Source organism: Eptesicus fuscus, chromosome 10 (genome assembly GCF_027574615.1).
Source record: "Eptesicus fuscus isolate TK198812 chromosome 10, DD_ASM_mEF_20220401, whole genome shotgun sequence".
Taxonomy (NCBI): Eukaryota; Metazoa; Chordata; class Mammalia; order Chiroptera; family Vespertilionidae; genus Eptesicus; species Eptesicus fuscus.
In genome coordinates, this window is record NC_072482.1 from 66,863,057 (window position 1) to 66,882,112 (window position 19,056).

Here is a 19,056-nt window from a genome sequence, read left to right on the forward strand (position 1 = left end):
TCTCTTTTGTGAAATGTTAGTAATTTATTGAAAAAAAATCAGAAACTCTGGAATTATGCCTAATAGTAGCTTAAAAATTACTTTAATGCATGTTCTAAAGTTTAACTTTTTTTCTAAGTTTTAACCCATCAAATTTTAGAAATTTCCCAATACTTTAAAGTAATTCTTTTCACGGGAATTTATTATAAAACTTATGGCTCTTATTCAAAAAGATAATGCCTCAGTTGAACCAAAAATTATATTGCTATAAAATCTACATTGAAGTAATATCGAAAATAGAAGTCATACTCAAAGATAGCTGCATATTTTGAAGATAGTTTACTATTCATAAAATTTACTGCAAATCTCAATCCCTTCTCACAATTTCAACCAAAGTTGTAGTCTATTTACTTTCCGTTTTTGAGCTGCAAACATTATAAAACAAAACAATTTGAAATATTTTGAAAGTGTAAGTTATTGTGTGAAATAATTAAGTTTGGTATTAGTACCTATTGTATTGTTTGAATAATCTGCAAAAGTACTAACAAGCCAGATTTCAGGTATGTAAGCCAATTTCTCATGCTACATTTTATTTCTAACACACAACATTGCTGAGTGATGTAAGGTAATGCTATTAATAGTAGTTATAGTTTGATGTTGGGAAGCTTTGTTAAAGGATCTCAAGTTTCCTTTGATTAGAATTAGGGACAGAGAGGAATTTAGAACAGTGAAACAGTGCCGGTGTTCAAACGATGAGTCTACTTTCGGTCACGCATCCAACTCATTATTTGAACACCAGCACTACCATAGGCCAGGCACTTTAAAATATTTAAAAATAATTAATGAAGTTTCCTTGCCCATAAGACACTTTCACTCCCTTTTCCCATCCCACCTCAAACATTCTAAAAGTAGGGTTTGAGCCAAAACCGGTTTGGCTCAGTGGATAGAGCATCAGCCTGCGGACTGAAAGGTCCCAGGTTCGATTCTGGTCAAGGGCACATCCCCAGTAGGGTGCATGCAGGAGGCAGCTGATCAATGTTTCTAGCTCTCTATCTCTCCCCCTTCCTCTCTGTAAAAAATCAATAAAATATATTTTTTTTAAAAGTAGGGTTTGAGCAGATGGGAGAGGCCTTTTTAGGACCCATTTAAATAAAACTGAATGCGTTTAGAATACCCAAGAGCAAGAAGATGGGGGAAATGTGGAATGCTCATGACACATTTTTCCTTCCCAAGTTTTGTTGTCTTTTCTGTATTCTGGACCAATTCTTTAAATAAATGTAAAGTATTGTCTTTATTTTATATGTTGGGCTCATTATCTTTGGGGCTATAATTTTTATCAATGTACTCCATTGAACAAAATTCCATTAGAACAAATATTTTTCTTCAGTAGATTTAACTTTAAAACATTATACCTCCATTGAATTTTGATTCTTACCAGGAGAACTAGATCACCCTAGTGGGTAATATAAAAGAATTAGCAGGCAAATTAGGAAGACTGTGACAGTACAGTCAGTTCATTACAGCCTTGAAGTTCATTTAATTACTGCTACAGACACTGGGCTAATGCCTGAGCCTCGAGTCCCTTAAGCCATTGTCAGGAGGAATAATAATTCTCTTTCTGTCCTGACTCCCTTTCACTTCTCAAACTGCCTCTAAGACTTTTCCCTTGCAATCTATTCAACCTCTAGTCATTTCCTGAACCCAGTGGGTTCTCCTTCACCTTCAAGCTTTCCTCTGCTTGGAGAGTTTTTCCTATTAATTAGGCTGACTTCTTAAGGCCACAGCTTAGACATTTCTTCTTTGGGAAGCCTTCTGTAGCCAACCATTAGACAGAAAGATGAGTTTCTGCTCTGTGTGCCATATTCAGTTTCCCATCCATTCGGCCACGCATCCAACTCATTATTTGAACACCGGCCAGGCACCTCGCGTGCTCTCTGTTAGACCAGTTTTCGAACTTCATTGCTGGTGTTTGCTTGTCTGCCTTCCTCATTAGACTAACCTTTCCTGGGGCGGAGAGGTGGGAGGCACTTTGTTCATCTTGTTCATCGTGCTCAGAGCCTAGCTCATTATAGTAACAATAAATAATCTGTTGAATTAACGAATAAATGTCATTTTTTTTTCATCTTTTAAACTCAAAACTTAACTCTGTGCTTAAATGTTAGTTTTTAAGTAGGATGGCCAGAAAGAAGTTCACATGGATTCTTTTGAGCCCTTTTCTTTTTGTAAGGCCTTCAACCATCCTTACATTTTTCAGCTTTAAAAGTGTTTAAGTGGTTCTTCTACTTGAGACCATGGCACTCCAAAAGCATGGCTCATATTGTTTTGCAGCCCTTGGTGTTGGAACATTTAATCTCTCGGAAATATCTAAGATAGCACCTTAGTCAATGCCATAAAAAAATAAATTAAAAACAACCAACCGAAGAAACAACAAACTAGGGCTGAGGTGGCCTCTCCAGATCTTCACAAGAGGCTCAAACTGGAGGGCGGGCTGGGAAGCACACTGAGATTTACCCATGCTAAAGTTAATAAACTTTGAATTAAAACAGAGAAACTGGTACTATATATTGATAATGGCACATTATGTCCTATTAGCTTGACAATATTACCCTTGTTGTATGGCAGACTTTTACAGGAAGGAGTGATTTCTATTTAAACCCAGATATAGCCCTGGCCAGTTTGGCTCAGTGGATAGAGCGTCGGCCTTCGGACTGAAGGGTCCCAGGTTCGATTCTGGTCAAGGGCACATGCCCGGGTTGCGGGCTCAATCCCCCGTAGGGGGCAGCCGATCAATGATTCTCTCTCATCATTGATGTTTCTATCTCTCTCTACCTCTTCCTTCCTCTCTGAAATCAATAAAGAAATAAAATAAATAAATAAGTAAACCCAGATATACCTTCTATCACAAGAAGTAATCACACACACATACACACACACACAAACCATAAATGATACTGTGCCTCCTGGATGTGAGTACTCACCATCATCTCTAGTGAAAAGATCCTCTTTTCAAACAAATAGAGAGGAATAAAGGTAGCATATACAACCATGTGAGGGGACTGTATTCCTGAAGAACCTACAAAAGCAAGCATATATTGTGTTATAATAGGTCTGTCAGTAGTTCATTCCAAAATTCCTTAATAAACATTAAGATAGAATTAAAGGTTAAAAAATTAGAATTAAAGATAATTCCTTATCTTTGCTGGTGAAAAATAGATAAATGATTCTAAATTTTAAAATAAATATGTGCATTTATATTATAGAATATCTCATTAGTTTTACCTTCAATATAGTACCATTTAGTTGCTTAAAAATCATTTTTTCTCACTGTAAAAATATTATCACATAGACTTACTAGTCATCAGTCAATCTAACTTAGGATGGTCTACAAACAATTATGTTCAAATGAATGATTTTAACATTGTGACATTTCTTAGCTTTCATAGATAAAAATCTTTATTTTGAATTTAAAGAAGTCCAGGAGTTTTCATGTCATTTCATAGCCCAGTAGTTGAGTGTCGACACGAACCAGCAATTGAACTATTCAATTCCCGGTCAGGGCTCAAGCCCAGGTTGTGGGCTCAATCCCCAGTAGGGGGCATGCAGGAGGCAGCTGATCAATGATTCTCTTCATCATTCATGTTTCTATCTCTCTCTCTCCCCCTTTCCCTTCCTCTCAACAAAATCAATAAGACCTAAAGAAAAGGAATAAAAAATTATAAATAAATGAATCCGTCCAGGAAAGAAGGAAAACATAAGTAACTTAGTTTGAAATGTTTAATGCTTTTAGACTTTGCTTCTGAGCATCACTTATTTGTCAACATGTTCCTTAACATCCCTGATATTTCTATATTTGATTGGGTGTCCTTTTGTTCTTTAAAGATTCTGGCCAAAATAATAGAATTTATTTTCCTTTATTATTTTTATTTTTAATTAAAAGTTTTGTGTTATTTCCTTACTAATTTGAGCATTTACATGTAATTGTAATAGATGTGTTCATTGAGAATAGTATCTTTAGAGACACAAAATATAAATTAGACATGAACCAGAATCTCCCTTGAATGGATTAATTGTAAAATATAACAAAGTTATACAAACATATTTTTACATGAAAAAATTAAACTTTGTGTGATTTTCATGTAGCAGAGATCTGAACCCAGGCAGTTTTATCCACAGCCCAAATTCTAAATCATATTCTGTATCTTGAAATTAACTTTATCTCTTAATTTGGTAGGGGGAAAAAGGCATTCTTAACTTTATTTTCCCAAAGAAAGAAACTCAGAGAAAGGTTTAGTTATTTTCACAGTGATGATGAATTATCGGTAACTTTGGGAATGTCATGTCATCTACTATCAAAAAAGATTGCTTAAGGCATCAAAAGAAGAAAACAATTTTTAATACAGAATTAAAAATATAATGACTAATGACTCTTTTCTCTAACAAACCACCAGACATGTTTCTATAATTATAAAAAGCTATAATTATTAAAATGTCCTCACAAAAACCATAATCATGTATTAAGAAAGAAGACAAAATGAAAAGAAAAACTAGATAAAGCATAGTGCTGGAAGAAAAGGGATGTGTATCCAACCATGGAATGAATGGCAAGCTGAGAATTAGAACCTACATTCTGGAAGCACCAAGATAGATGACCCAATAGTAGAAATATAAAGTCTTTAAAAAAAGACAATGTGTATAATATGCCCTGGCCAGTGTGTCTCAGTTGAGCATCATCCCATACATGGAGAGGTCACTGGGTCAATTCCTCTCAGGGCACATGCCTGGGTTGTGAGCTCGGTCCCCAACAGGTGGTGTGCAGGAGGCAGCCGCTTGCTATTTCTCTCTCTCTCCCTCTCCCTCCTCCTCTAAAGTCAATAAAAACATATTTATTTAAAACAAAGATAATGGGTATAATATATATTATATAATCTTAAAATATTATATATGCTACATATAATTTATACAGAAGACATATACTAATATATAATATATATGCTAATATTTATACACTTTGTATAATTGTATATTAATATATGTACTTTATATAGAATATATAACATATAACATATTTTACTTATGTAGAATAATATAAATTTTGTAATCTGCTAATATATAATATACTAGAGGCCTGGTGCATGCTTACAGTCTGACAGAGACATCAAAGAGTTCTGGACTTCTGATGAGGGTCTGGAACCGTGAAATGACCATTTAAATTTTTCTCTTTCCTTTTCTCCATCTTTACTCTTCTTCTTCCCAATGTCTTTTGTATCTGCTTTCTCTAACATATTAAAAAATACAATAAATCTTTTAATTATAAAACCTGAAACACAATAGCCACAAATTCCCTCAAACACTATTTACCTCTAATTAGAAACATTAAAATAAAGCAAGACAACATTTTGAAAATCAATGTGTATTGTGAAAGACCTGCAGCACTATTTATTATTGACTACTCATCATATTATGTTCAATATAGGTGATAATTTGATATATGATTTTTGTATAGAAAATTACAGACTAATTTTCTCATTTTAAAAGGAAAAATTAAAGTACAACAAATCATATTCTTAAAGTTGAGTTCTAAATGTGGAGACCTTTCAGATCTTTTTTATTTGGGCCCTACATCTCAAGAAAATATAGCTTGCTATCTCCAGAATATCTTCTGATGAAAACTGAATGCCAAACCAATACATTATGGCCAAAATGACTTTCTTAATCACACCCTACACACAGAACTATATGCACCCTTTGAATTTCCATTCATAATTACATTTTTATAAAACGTATTCACCTTCAACTAAAAAAAAAAAAAAAAGCTGTGGCACATATACACAATGGAATACTACTCAGCCACAAAAAATAATGAAATCTTACCTTTTTTGACAGCTTGGGTAGACCTAGAGGGTGTTATGCTATGTGAAATAAGTCAGAGAAAGACAAACACCATATGATTTCACTTATATGTGGAACATAAAGAACAAAATAAACAAACAAAATAGAAACAAAGATACAGAGAACAGATTGGCCGTTATCAGAGGGGAGAGGGGTTGAGAGTTGTGTGGAAAAGGTGAAGGGATTAAGCAGTACAAATTGGTAGTTACAGAATGGTCATGCAGATGTAGGTTACAGCATGGGAATATAGTCAACAATATCATGACAGCTGTGTATGGGGCCAAGTGAGTGCCTGAAATATCGGGGGACCACTCTGAAAAGTACATGATTTTTAACTACTATGCTGTACATCTGAAACTAATACAGAATAATATTGAATGCAAACTGTAATTATTTTTTAATTTAAAAAGAAAAAAATTAGTATAAAGATTGAAAATTAAAAATCCAAGGTTTTTTATTCCCTAATGAAGTCAATTCAATTCTGAAACAAAAAATCAGATTTCTGCCTTTTTATTCTTTCATCATCTGCTAAATTAGTAATCAGGTTGTTTTTTTCAATTTGCATAAATAAAAACTGTGACATTAACAACTTGTAAAGTTCCTTAGCCTATAATGGAAACCTGTCTCATATCTTAGCTTTTATAGTAGACTTAGCACCTATGTGAGATACAAAAGTGAAGATAGCTGTTAACTTTAAGTGCAGGAGGAGACATATAACTAGGAAACTAAAGTTTATCAAATTTTATCAAGTTATCAAATTTTATACTTTGGGTTTCTATAAATATTTGACTTCACTCAATAAAATTAATTTTAGGTAGAAATATATAATTTCATGTATGATTTTAAAATGGGACTTTAAAGCCTTCAAACTCCTATTCAGAATTCAGAAAATAGAATTTATAATAAAAGTTACAAATAGAAAAAATACACTCTTTCACATAGCAATTTGGATAATATACAACAGTGTTTACCCAAGTGCGTGGCTCCTCTGCCATTTCAAGCCACCCATCTAGCAAATATCACTTTAAGTGAAGTTAGCAGCTGAGTCCTACTGGAGATAACCTTCCCCTAGTTCTGCAAACCTCTGCTACATCTAATTTAAATCACCACGAGAACCTTCATCTTCCACCGCCACCTCACTCTCGGCTCATCTATCAGCTACTTACAGAGAGAGAAAAATAGAGGCCTTTAGTCAGAAACACTCAGCTTCTCCCTATGAAACCCATTCACCCATCAACATTTGCGCCTATCCTCTCCCGTGGCATGCACCCATCTGGTAGAATGGAGGAGCGCCTGCTCCCCTGGATTGGTCCAACCTCTCCCACCTGGGCTCCTGTCCTCCTCTGCCTGCCTTCTCAGGAAACATACACTAATACTTTAATCTCAGCTGGATTCTTTCAATCTTCACTTAAAAACACTTAGTTCTCCTTCAATAGATTAAAACATAAGTGTCCCGTGTAGGTCCACATAGTCCCTGTCAGGTTCCTCTTTGTAGCTTTCCTGTTCACAAACTTCTAACAGGGTTGTGTGTACATTATTTTACTTTGCACTAGCTTCTTAACACTCTCAATATGCCTTCCACTCCCATCCTCCACCAGTGCCCAATGACCTTCACATCACAACCTTCAGCAGGGAAACCTAAGTTCCCATCATATTTCAACTCTCACTATTGGACACAAACTATCTTTCTGATTCTTGAAACTCTCTTCTTTTGACTTCAGTAGCATCATGCTCTGCTGGTTTTCTTCCTGCTTCTCTGGCCATCCCTTAGCCTCCTTTGCCAGATCATCATTGCGTACCTGGCTCTCAGATGCTTAGCTTCTTTAAAGCTCAGTCTCAGGCAGCCACATCTTCTTATTCCATGCTGTCTTCTTGAGACTATCATTCATAGTGTAACTTAGCATGCATTTGTCAATGATTCCAAAACGTAAATTACCACCCCGAAACTTATAGCATACCTCAAAAGGTCCCTCAAATTCAATATGTTCAAACTCATTTTATGATCTCTCCTCATAAAGCCATTCGTTTTTCAGTATCCACCATCATCTCCATTTCAGCTACCATGTTTTTTTTACTTTTGAACTATGTCTCAAATTATTCACCTTGTCTGGGACTTCACTGTTACTACCCTACTACCCACTTCCAGCTACCACTGTCTCTAACATGAGCTGGTACAAGAGTTTCCAAACTTTTTTTTTTTTTTTTTTATATATACACTCATGTCACCAAACCTCAAGGTCCTGACCCCCACCCTAAGGTCTTTTATGTTTTTAAAGAACCAGAATATTGTTTTAAAAATAGGATTTAGGTTGTGCAGAATCTAGTCTGTTCTTCATTAGCTGTCAGTTTTTCTTATGGTAAAGATCAATAATCTTAACATGACCTAGTTTTATATGATCACTGGAGGCCCTGTGCATGAAAATTCGTGCACTGGGGTGGGGGGGGGGGTCCCTCAGCCCGGCCTGCCCCCTCTCTCAGTCCAGGAGCCCACAGGGGAGGTCCTCCTCTGTGGGAGGCAACTGGGCTGATCAGGGGAAGGCACTGCTCCCATCACCCCACTGCTGCTGCCGCTGCAGTGGCTGGCCCTTGGCCCTTGCTTCTTAGGGCTGACCCTGCCCCTGCCCACTGGTGGGTGGGGGCTGATCTGGGGCCAGGCCAGCTGGGGGAGGGGCTGGGAGAGGTTGAGGCACAGCAGGTTGCACCCTGTTCAGCTCTGCGGAGGCGTGGCGCCTGGACTGGGCCCGCGATGCTGCCCCTGTGGCTGCCGCTGCGGAAGGGGCAGCACTTGGACCGGGCCACGCAGCAGCCTGTCCCGTGCCGCCTCTGCAGAAGGGGCTGTGGCGCCGGACAGGAGGCTCTGGACCGGCCCGCCTCTCCTGTGGTGGCGCCTCTCCCATGCAGCCACTGTGTCTTTGTCTGGATGGATGTCTGGAAGATGTCCTAATTAGCATATTACCCTTTTATTATTATAGCTAGATTCTCCTACCTACTTCTCCAGGTTTTCTCAAACAATCCTTTAATCCTCACATCCTTTCTTCCAGCTAAATATGGCTTCTGCCAGGTCTTCCAAAATGTCATTCCTCCTACTGTCTCATAGCCTTTACTAGTATATCTGCTATTTCCTCTACTTAGAATGCCCTTTCTTCCACAGTCCCTCATCTTCTTCTAGATATTCCTCTCATCTTTGCAAAAGCAGCTCAAAACTCCTTAGGAATTTCTTTCCCTACATGAGACTAGGCTCCCTATATGAACTCCCATAGTTTCCTTCATTTCCATTTAAGGATTATTTGTTAGTAAGTGGTTATGATATTTAAATGAATGTTATCTCTATCCCTAGACAATAAGATTCAGGAAGTACCTTTCTCATCTGATTTTGTTCAGTAAGTTATCACTAATCCCTGGAACATTTATTGGAATTATACTCAGTAAATAGTATATTGGATGAATGGGTGGCTGGATGAATAGGTGGAGAGATAAATGTTACCGTATTTTCCGGCGTATAAAACGACTGGGAGTATAAGATTTTCCTGGGTTAAAAAGTCGTTTTATATGCCGGAAAATACAGTAGTCCAATATATCTAATCCATTATATCTAATCCCATCAATATAGTCCAATATACCGTATTTTCCAGCATATAAAACGACTTTTTAACCCAGGAAAATCTTATATGCCCAGTCGTTTTATATGCCGGAAAGTACGGTAATTTGTGGTATGTGAGAAAGGGCTTCTCAGTTGAAATTAATTGGGGATATACTAGATAAAACAAATTTGATCAGGTTTTTGTTTTTTTTTTTTTTGCTTTCTTTCATACTAGCATATTAGGTCATTTCAAAAAGGGCCTATGATAGGCAGATATCACTCACACACTTGGTCTTGGTATATTTTTGAGGAACATTTACGGTAACAATTTCTATGCACTGTACTGTAGATAAGACCTTGATAAGAAATAATTGGATAAAATGTCAATATTTTCTAAAACATAAATATTTGAAAGATCAAAATATAAAGAAAGCTGAGTCTTTTCTAGAATATTTAACAAGCATTATTGCTTATTTACATAGCTATATAAAATATTTAAGAAATAAAAAATTACTCAATACATTTCCTGCCTTAAGAAAATAATCCTACACTTGTAAAACAACTAGAATATTTTCTTCTCAAATTTGAACTTTCACTTTACAATAAATGATCAAGGAATCATCATCTAATCCCTGGCCATTTCACATTTCCTAAAAAAATAAACAGGACCACTTTGTTCCTTGCTATTTTGGTTCATTGTGCCCTACATATAATATATAAGAAAAATGAAACTTGAAAACTTAATGTCTCTTCCTATATTAATACTATATTAATTTACTATCATCAAATTGTATAATTTCCTTTGATTTCTAAAGAGAGTAAAATATGAAACAATAGTTAACATGTAGCAAATACCATTAGAAGTTCTGAAATCCTATCAAGGAAGAATCTTAATTATTTCAACAACATTTAATACATGATAATAACAATGAAGAACCATTAAATTCAGCAATGTTTGTAAAGCATTTACATACAATAGCCATATTAAATAATGTGCGATATATAATGTCTTACCCTTTGGAACTTTGTCACTTTTTTCAAGTGATTTTAGTGTTGTAACTGAAGGCTCAGGTTTGAATTCTTTGCCATCTTTCACTTCTTTGCCATCTTTTACTTCTTTGCCATCTTTCATTTCTTTGCCATCTTTCACTTCTTTCCCATAATTCACTTCTTTCCCATAATTCACTTCTTTTCCTGTATCTTTTAATTTGCTATCTACCTCTGTTATTTTACTTTCAGAGTTGGATTCATCTGTCAGCTTAAATTCAGGCAATATTTCTTTCAAGAGCTCCCAAACTTTGTCCATATATCGCGGGCTTTGATAAAACACATTAACACTAATTTTCAAATTAAGTTTTAAACTCCACATCAAGAAATTACTGACAGAAAAAAAATCAACTTACTATTTTAAAAGATTAATTTCAAATATTAGTTTAAAACACCATTATGTATTCATTGATTAAACAAATTTGAATTGAGTGCCTATGATGTGCTGGGCTTTGCTAATGGAGAGACCAAACAAGGGATTATGGTTCAGAATAGAGACATAAGAGGACCCTGAATTCATCCATTCCCATGACTATCCTGAATCTACAGGTACATATAAAATAGTTACCTCTGGGGGGGGGGGGGGGAACAGTAGCTGAGTGTCTCCTACACATCTGGTAAATGAGAATAAACCCACATTGATGCAGGTAGGAGAGACTGAGGTGTAATATCGCCATAAACCCAGCATGGTGACCCACAACTGGAGGGAACTCGCAACCCTGAGTTTATCCCTGAGGTGCAAAGGGTTTGAAACTCACATCTGGCACCCAAACTTTTAAGACCTTCCCCTAATAAATGAGCCCACAAAACATCTAGCTTTGAAAGCTCATGGGGATTGCATCCAAAGACTCATGAGGCTATAGTATTCTCAGAAATAGTTCTTAAAAAGATTCCACAGACTTGCCCACCCCAAGCCCAGTGCAGAGGCAGCAAACTTTCTATGAAAGAGGCTTATTTGCTTATTTTAATGCATTGGCCTGAGGGGCAGACTTATAATTAAACACACATCTAAGGGCCAACTGTAATTCTCTCCACAGACTGGTGGGCAGGCACTATCTTTATACACCCTTTGTCATGCATCATTCATTTATGATAAATATTCTCAAATACTTGAGTATAGAAAGAGCATATCTCAACGTAAAGACCATATATGACAAGCCCACAGCTAACATTCTATTTAGTACTGACACATAGATCAGTGAAACAGAATAGAGAGCCCAGAAATAAACTAACACATATACAGTCAATTAATTCATGACAAAAAAAGCCAAGAATATACAATGTGGAAAGCATAGTCTCTTGTCTTGAAATTCTCAAAGAATTTTATATAAAACTATAAAATGTTATTCTCCCCAACATTTTTATAAAATGTAACTTTTCTTGAAATTTTCTTAAAAAGCACAAATGTTTTGGTTAAAGAAACTTTACAAGGGGAGAAAGAAAAAACCCCACAAGTAAGTTAATGGTCAAACCTACTGGAGAGGAATGACTTCCGGTAGCCATCCTGTAAGTGCATGAATAATGGTGGACTCTCCCAGCTCTCTCTTCTCTATTATATGGATGCTAAAGAAGCAAATGCACAGTAGTACAGTTAATAAATTTGAAAGCGTAGAGAGATATATAAGAAGTAGGAATCTCTATTAAATAGTGACATAATAATGAATGTAGGGGTCATACTGGTTAAACATTATAGCACAAGAAAATACTATTCCAACAGTCAGATTACTTGTTTTGGTAAAGCACTTAAGTAGATCCAATGATGAAATGTCATATCTATTTACAAAACATGATTATAAGCTTTATTTTTAAAAGACATAAATTAAGATTACTGTCATATACATAAAACATATTCATATATGTGATCTATGTTAAAATATATACAGATAATATATTATATATTTTATATATTCAATATATTGTCATGTTGTTCTTTTAAAAATAGAACAGTGACTTTATGTTTCTGGTTTTAGTAATTATTCTAAGATGCCTATGAAGCTGTGTATTGTGAGTCTCTTATATGGCAGGTCAAGATGGGCATCAGACACCCTTAATTAAATTATTAGATAATTTCAGAGAAACTGCAAACAGCTGTTCTATCCTATACAAACCAGTGAATTTGCCACCATAGCATAAAATCAAATGACATTGTGATTGACCAAATGTCACTCTTCTCATTTTAGTTTTTTTTTCCCTTTTTTCTGACAAGATTAATCCATTTATAGTAACAGGCAAATCCCTCTTCTGCCCAGGAGTCACAGCTTTAGTCGACCATGTGGTGATGATAGATGGATTGATGCATCTACATATCTCAAAGATAACAAGTATCTATTGAGATAATTCATAGTTTAGTCTAAATTCTTCTTTGGATAATCATATTTAAGAATTGACTGTAAAAGTCTCATATAAATAATGCTTTTTCCTTTACATATCTCACAGTGATATTGAAACAACTACTAAATATTAATTTTTAATGTAGAAAGCTAAAATTCATATGACAATAAATATAATCTGAGAAAAATTTGTAGACAAATATAAGTTGTACCATTATATTTGAAAGCCTAAGAAATGTCTTACGTTTAGTCTGATCTTTTATTTCCAAGCTGGACTTATTTATTTTTTAAAAATGACAATAATTCTATTACTCAAGTTGCTAGAAAATTCTATTGAACTATAGCTTTAAGAAAGACAAAATGCCACTCCATTTATTCAGGTCATGCCTTTAATGCTTCATAAAACACATTAACACTAATTTTCAAATTAAGTTTTAAACTCCACATCAAGAAATTACTGACAGAAAAAAAATCAACTTACTATTTTAAAAGATTAATTTCAAATATTAGTTTAAAACACCATTATGTATTCATTGATTAAACAAATTTGAATTGAGTGCCTATGATGTGCTGGGCTTTGCTGATGGAGAGACCAAACAAGGGATTCTGGTTCAGAATAGAGACCTTGCAGCTTTAATTCTCAGAACTTCAGGTGAGGTTTGACATTTAGGAACATTATTTTCTTTCAAAATAAACAAACATAGCCTTAGCCAGTTTGGCTCAGTGGGTAGAGCATTGGCTTGTGGACTAAAGGGTCCCGGGTTTGATTTCTATCAAGGGCACGTACCTTGGTTGCAGGGTCCTCCCGGCCCAGGCCCTGGTCTGGGCGCGTGAAGGAGGCAACCAATTGGTATGTTTGTCTCACATCAATGTTTCTCTCTGTCTTTCCCTCTCTCTTCTACTCTCCCTAAAAATCAATGGAAAAATATCCTGTGGTGAGGATTGATAATTAAATAAATAATAAAAATAAATAAAATAAACATAGTTGTCACCAGTGTGAATACTTAATAGTGTTCAGCTACCTAGAAAGATATTGGATGAGTATTTATTTATTTTACAGGAAGAACATTTTTGAACTTAGAGTTATTTTTAAATTATTATTTTTTTGTTAATCCTCACCCAAGGATATTTTTCCATTGATTATTGATTTTTAGAGAGAGTGGAAGGGAGAGAGACTAAGAGAGAGAAACATTGATGTGAGAGAGACACATCGATTGATTGCCCCCCACATGCACCAAGAACTGGGGCCGGGGATTGAGCCTGCAACCTAGGTACATGCCCTTGACCAGAATTGAACCTGGGACCCTTGGGTCCATGAGCTGATGCTCTATCCACTGAGCCAAACTGGCTAGGGCCTTAGAGTTATTTTTATAGAAAATAAAACATTAATTAAGATTTACTACTAATTAATAAATAGATTGACACTGGTCTCTCTCTTGCTCTGAATGACAGACAAGAAAACTTGAAGGAATCTCATAATTTAGAGAGATTACTAGCATCACCATATTTTATTTTTTATTTTAGGGTTAGTTTTATGAAAACTAGATTATAAAAACCTGTAAATCCATGAAAACTGTCATACATAAACTGCAGTGTGTCCTAGGACACCAAAAAAAATTATGGAATAAGGTTGTTTTTCTTTAATTATTGAAAAGAAGCACTGCAAGCTGGGTGGAACAAATTCCCAATGGGAAATTGAGGGTTGTTAAGAAAAAGGGGGGGATGAAGAGGATGGCAGGAGGAGTGGTTTTGTTGTTTAGCCTTGGGGGAGAAAAAGGAAGCTGAGCCAAAGAAAATCCAGGAAGAGCAGGCCTGCCTTCTGACTGATCTTGCTGTGTTTACAGAAGGGGGAGCGCTGGGCTTTGAGCAAATGGCAGATGTGACCTGTTAAAGCCTGTGTTCTGCTGAACACTGAGCTATTAGGACACATTGTGAGGGGAGGGGTATGTCAAATTCAACCTGGTGCAGTGGAAGTGAGCATTCTCCCCCCAAACAAAGACACAAAGTAACCATGCGTCGGCAACTCAAGCATCTACGCCTGTTTGCATCACTAGGTCGGAGATGGAATGACCACAGGTCTCTGGGCGTGGAAACTGAGAGAATAAACATAGCAGAAATCCCTCATCTATGCTGGTACACAAGTCATGCAGGATGCAAGCAGGTTTCATAAGGATATTGAATAAATATGAATAGTTAACACCAGGAATGTATTAAAAGGGACCAATGTTATCAACAGCATGAGGAGCATGTTGGCATCCTTCAAAACGGTTCAGGGTTTTCAAGATTAGCACATTATTGTTGCACAGATAGACCTAACCCTTTAACTGGATCCCAGCATATTATTCAGTATTTAGATGAGCCAGTATTTTCCTCTACAAAACAACTTCTTTCTCTCCTTAAGCTGAAGCATTCGTTTCTGGGGTTGACTTTCCATTCATAGAGAGCATTGAATATAGACTAGTTTTCTTGAATACTTTTACTGGGGGGAATTTTATTTGATTGCTGGCTAACCCAAGACTTCAAATTAGTGACTTTGGCATATACATTTTTACATAAAAAAATTTACACTGTTTGAAAAGAAAGTTTTTAAAAATTAATCAAAAAAATAAAGCTGTGGGATATAGATGTGGTACTGTTGTTTTTACTGTGGGTTGCCTTTTTGTTCTTATACAAGTGAGTGATAATTCCACATTCTACATACTCAACATTTGCCAGCTTAATGATAGCTTTAGACAAAAGCATTGGCCAGAGTTCAAGTTCACAAGTTGTAGCTGGAAGCAATAGATTGTTATCTTCATCAAAAGGCAGAAAGTCATCAATGGTTATCTTTCTCCAGCAACCCTAAAAATGAGAAGAAAGAAATATACCAACAATGATTTATGTTCTTTTCACTCATACATCATTATGTGGGGAGGAGGAGCGGGGGGGGGGGGGCAAAAATAGGTTTGCAATTATATGTGACACAGAGTTTATTCTTGGATTATTATTCATTAATTATTGTATTATTTTCCAAACAAACAACTGTAAACCTATTTTTGCCCCACCTTGTATACTACTGACATCATTATTTACTGTTTTATATTTTTTGTTTTACAATTTTATTTTAACTTCTTACATCTAAAGACTGACATACTGGTCTTTAGTACTACTCTGGCTGAGGGTTTTGGCTTATTATTTTACTTAATGTAATTATAGTGCATTCAAATAAGGACAAAGTTAATCATCTGTCTTTATTTATGAGGTCTTGTAAACATATTCTTGGATGTCCCATCCTACATAATGCAGTAAATTAAAGTGTTTCAAATAACAGAATCAAAACATTATACAACCATGAATGAATTTGGGCATAATTAAATAATTTAATATAGTCATAATAAAAATTCTCTAAATGTAACTTTAGTAATTATTATTTATTAAACTCAGTGATCTTATGTTTCTAATGATCATATTACTCCCACTTGTAATTAAAGATCTAATTTTTAACATGAAGTTAATTAATACCTTATTTAATACAATCATTATACATTCACCTATATGCATATTACTTAATAATTAAAAGCTTGAAGCAATGATAACATTAATGATTATGAACTCTAAATTTTTTGTTAACGTTGGTTTTACATATAGAATTTATTATAGAATTCTTCCTTTACCCAATGACTATTTTCAGCAGTGATATAAGCATTGTGAATCCAAAGACTGACATAACACAGGGCCAATGCCATTCAATTCTTATAGTTTAGCGAGGAAAGAAACAATATGAAATTCCATATGTTCAAAGTGCTCTAGGACCAGGAAAGGAAGTATAACTAATTTTGCTAATGTCTTCACAGGAAGGTGGCATTTGAAATGAAAAGTCAAGGAACAGTATATTTTCCCCAGGTAGATAGGAGCAATAGAGTAAAAAAATGCTTTCTTTGTATGACACTTGTAACTCTAAACTTACATTGCCTGGTTTGATGGTTATATGTCTTTTTCTTCCTTTACTAATAGATGATAACTCAAAATGGAATCCTATGAAATGTTCAAGAAACTCACAGGAGGACAGGAAAAGGGAAACAAATCCCTCCCCCCCAAAAAATTAACAGACTTAAATTCCAATTATATGAAATATAAAGTATACACAAATTAAAGCAAAAGAGTAACTAAGTATACTTATCAACATTAAGAATTTGCATGTATTTTGACAGAAAAATTAATTACACATGTAGAAATCCAAGAAAAAATAGTCATGAAAATGGGCAAAGGTCTATACACAAAGATGCTATTTTACAGTATTATTTTTGTATTGCTGAAACACTGGTCCATAACTTAAATAAATGTCCATATGAAATTAGCAAAATATGTGTAGTCATTGTTGTATTTAAACAATGGAGTACAAGGTAGATAAACTGGCATAAAAAATGTCCATGGTTAGGGAAAAAAATACTTTACAGAACAATAACTCCTACATGATATTATTGGTGCTACAAATTATATGTAGTAGATTTGCTTAGGTTTCTAAGGAAAAAAATTAGGAGGATATACATAAATCATTTTCTGTGATTGTCTATATAGGTAGAGTCAGGGAACTTTCATTTTCTACTCTGAACATTTTAACAGTGTTTGAATTTGTTTTACTGAAAACATGTAGAATGTTAATAAGAATGAAATAAGAATTTAAAAATTTATATTTTGTAAAAAAAGTAATTGCATGTTAGAAAAATAATTTGTCATGATCTATATCTTGTTTATATGGTTTAGAGAACAACAAAAATGTCCCTGGTGGGAGAGAGTTTGTTTCAAATGCAGACTGCAGGCTCTGCCCAGAGACTGACTCAGGGGGTCTGGGCTGGGCCATGGAAGCACTAAAGGTTTTCTGCACCTCCACAGTTCAAGAAACGGCCCTGGCCGGGTAGCGCAGTTGGTTAGAGCATCTTCCCAACACGCCAAGGTTGCAGGTTTCATCCCTGGTCAGGGCACAGATAAGAATCAACCAACGAATGCATCAATAAGTGCAATGACAAATTGATGTCTCTCTCTCTCTTTCTCTCTCTCCCTCTCTTTCTGTGCCGGAAACAAATCAGTTTCACTAAAAGAGAGATGTTGACAGGAAGCCAGGAAGGCTGGTCAATAACCTTAATTGCTCTAACCACTCACCCTTTAGTTGAGACATTGTTAGCTGAAGCAGCCTCCACCTTTGTTTTTCCCATGTAAGTTTCTGTTTATCCTGGCTAAGATGTTTTCCCCAAAACCTCAATAAAAGGGATGGCAGGGCCAGAGCAGTAGTTCTCCCGCTAGAGTTGGACTACTGCCTGGCCCCCCATTTCGCCAAATTGAATTTCTTCAAGTCTCCTTTCATTTGTGTGCAGCCCTTCTCCAGAACTCGAACCCTGAACCGGAACCCTGGACCACGCGGGACGTGGAAAGGGATTCCTACATTTCTCCATAAAAATCTATAAAAACAATAAACTCTGAATTCTACAATAATATTGTCCTTAAAAAGTACAAGGTTTAATCAGAAACAAAAGCTAATACATTTTTTTTACCAATAGATTGATGGCAACTGGGGAAAATTATTGGTCCCAATGTGTGTGTTTTCTGTTTATTCAGAGACAAATGAAAGCATTGGGACAATCATGGGAAGGCTGCCAAGAGCAATGAATATTTCAAGTGGAAAGCAATAATGAATTTGTTTCTTTCAAGGAGCCAAAAGAATGCTGACATTGGAAAGTACATGACCAGACTGTATATATTCCAGATATATCACTGCAGATGAAAGAAGAGAGAAAACTGCTCTGTTTCATAACGCTGTTCTTTGTGCTACTCAGTATATTCTGGTCTGGCTGGTGTCAAAGATCCTTGATGCTGTTTACTTAGAATCCAAACTGGAAATAATCGGAATATTTTTATGGGAAAAACTGGTATGGAAATCTGAACTTTGAATTTCATATAGAGAGGCTCTGAGACCTCAAGGACAGACTATGTTATCTATACAATTTTTTAAAAATTTCTGTATCTAAATAGGTTTGGGATAGTGAAGAATCAGTATAGTTAAAGAGAAATAAATCACATTTTCTATGCAAAATAGGAATGTAGTATTAATCAATGTTGATCTGTCTGGAAAGAAATTTGAAAAGAAGGAAGGATGTCAGGAAGCAGAGAGAGAGAGAGAGAGAGAGAGAGAGAGAGAGAGAGAGAGAGAGAAAGAGGTTGAAACTAATAACATTGGTTTAATGTTTTGCTGATGCT

General features: G+C 35.5%; 1 protein-coding gene across 4 annotated transcripts in view; it reads right to left on the reverse strand.

Annotated features, from left to right (window-relative positions):
- ADGB (androglobin) overlaps nucleotides 1-19,056 on the reverse strand; it is a 133,595-nt gene that overhangs the window by 89,201 nt on the left and 25,338 nt on the right. For all 4 annotated transcript variants that reach the window (XM_054722541.1, XM_054722540.1, XM_054722542.1 and 1 more), the window contains 5 exons: nucleotides 15,527-15,666; nucleotides 11,972-12,058; nucleotides 10,463-10,764; nucleotides 5,120-5,254; nucleotides 2,958-3,052 (listed from right to left, as the gene is read on the reverse strand). In XM_054722541.1, coding sequence (XP_054578516.1) covers nucleotides 2,958-3,052; nucleotides 5,120-5,254; nucleotides 10,463-10,764; nucleotides 11,972-12,058; nucleotides 15,527-15,666 — 759 coding nt within the window. The remainder of the gene's footprint in view (nucleotides 1-2,957; nucleotides 3,053-5,119; nucleotides 5,255-10,462; nucleotides 10,765-11,971; nucleotides 12,059-15,526; nucleotides 15,667-19,056) is intronic.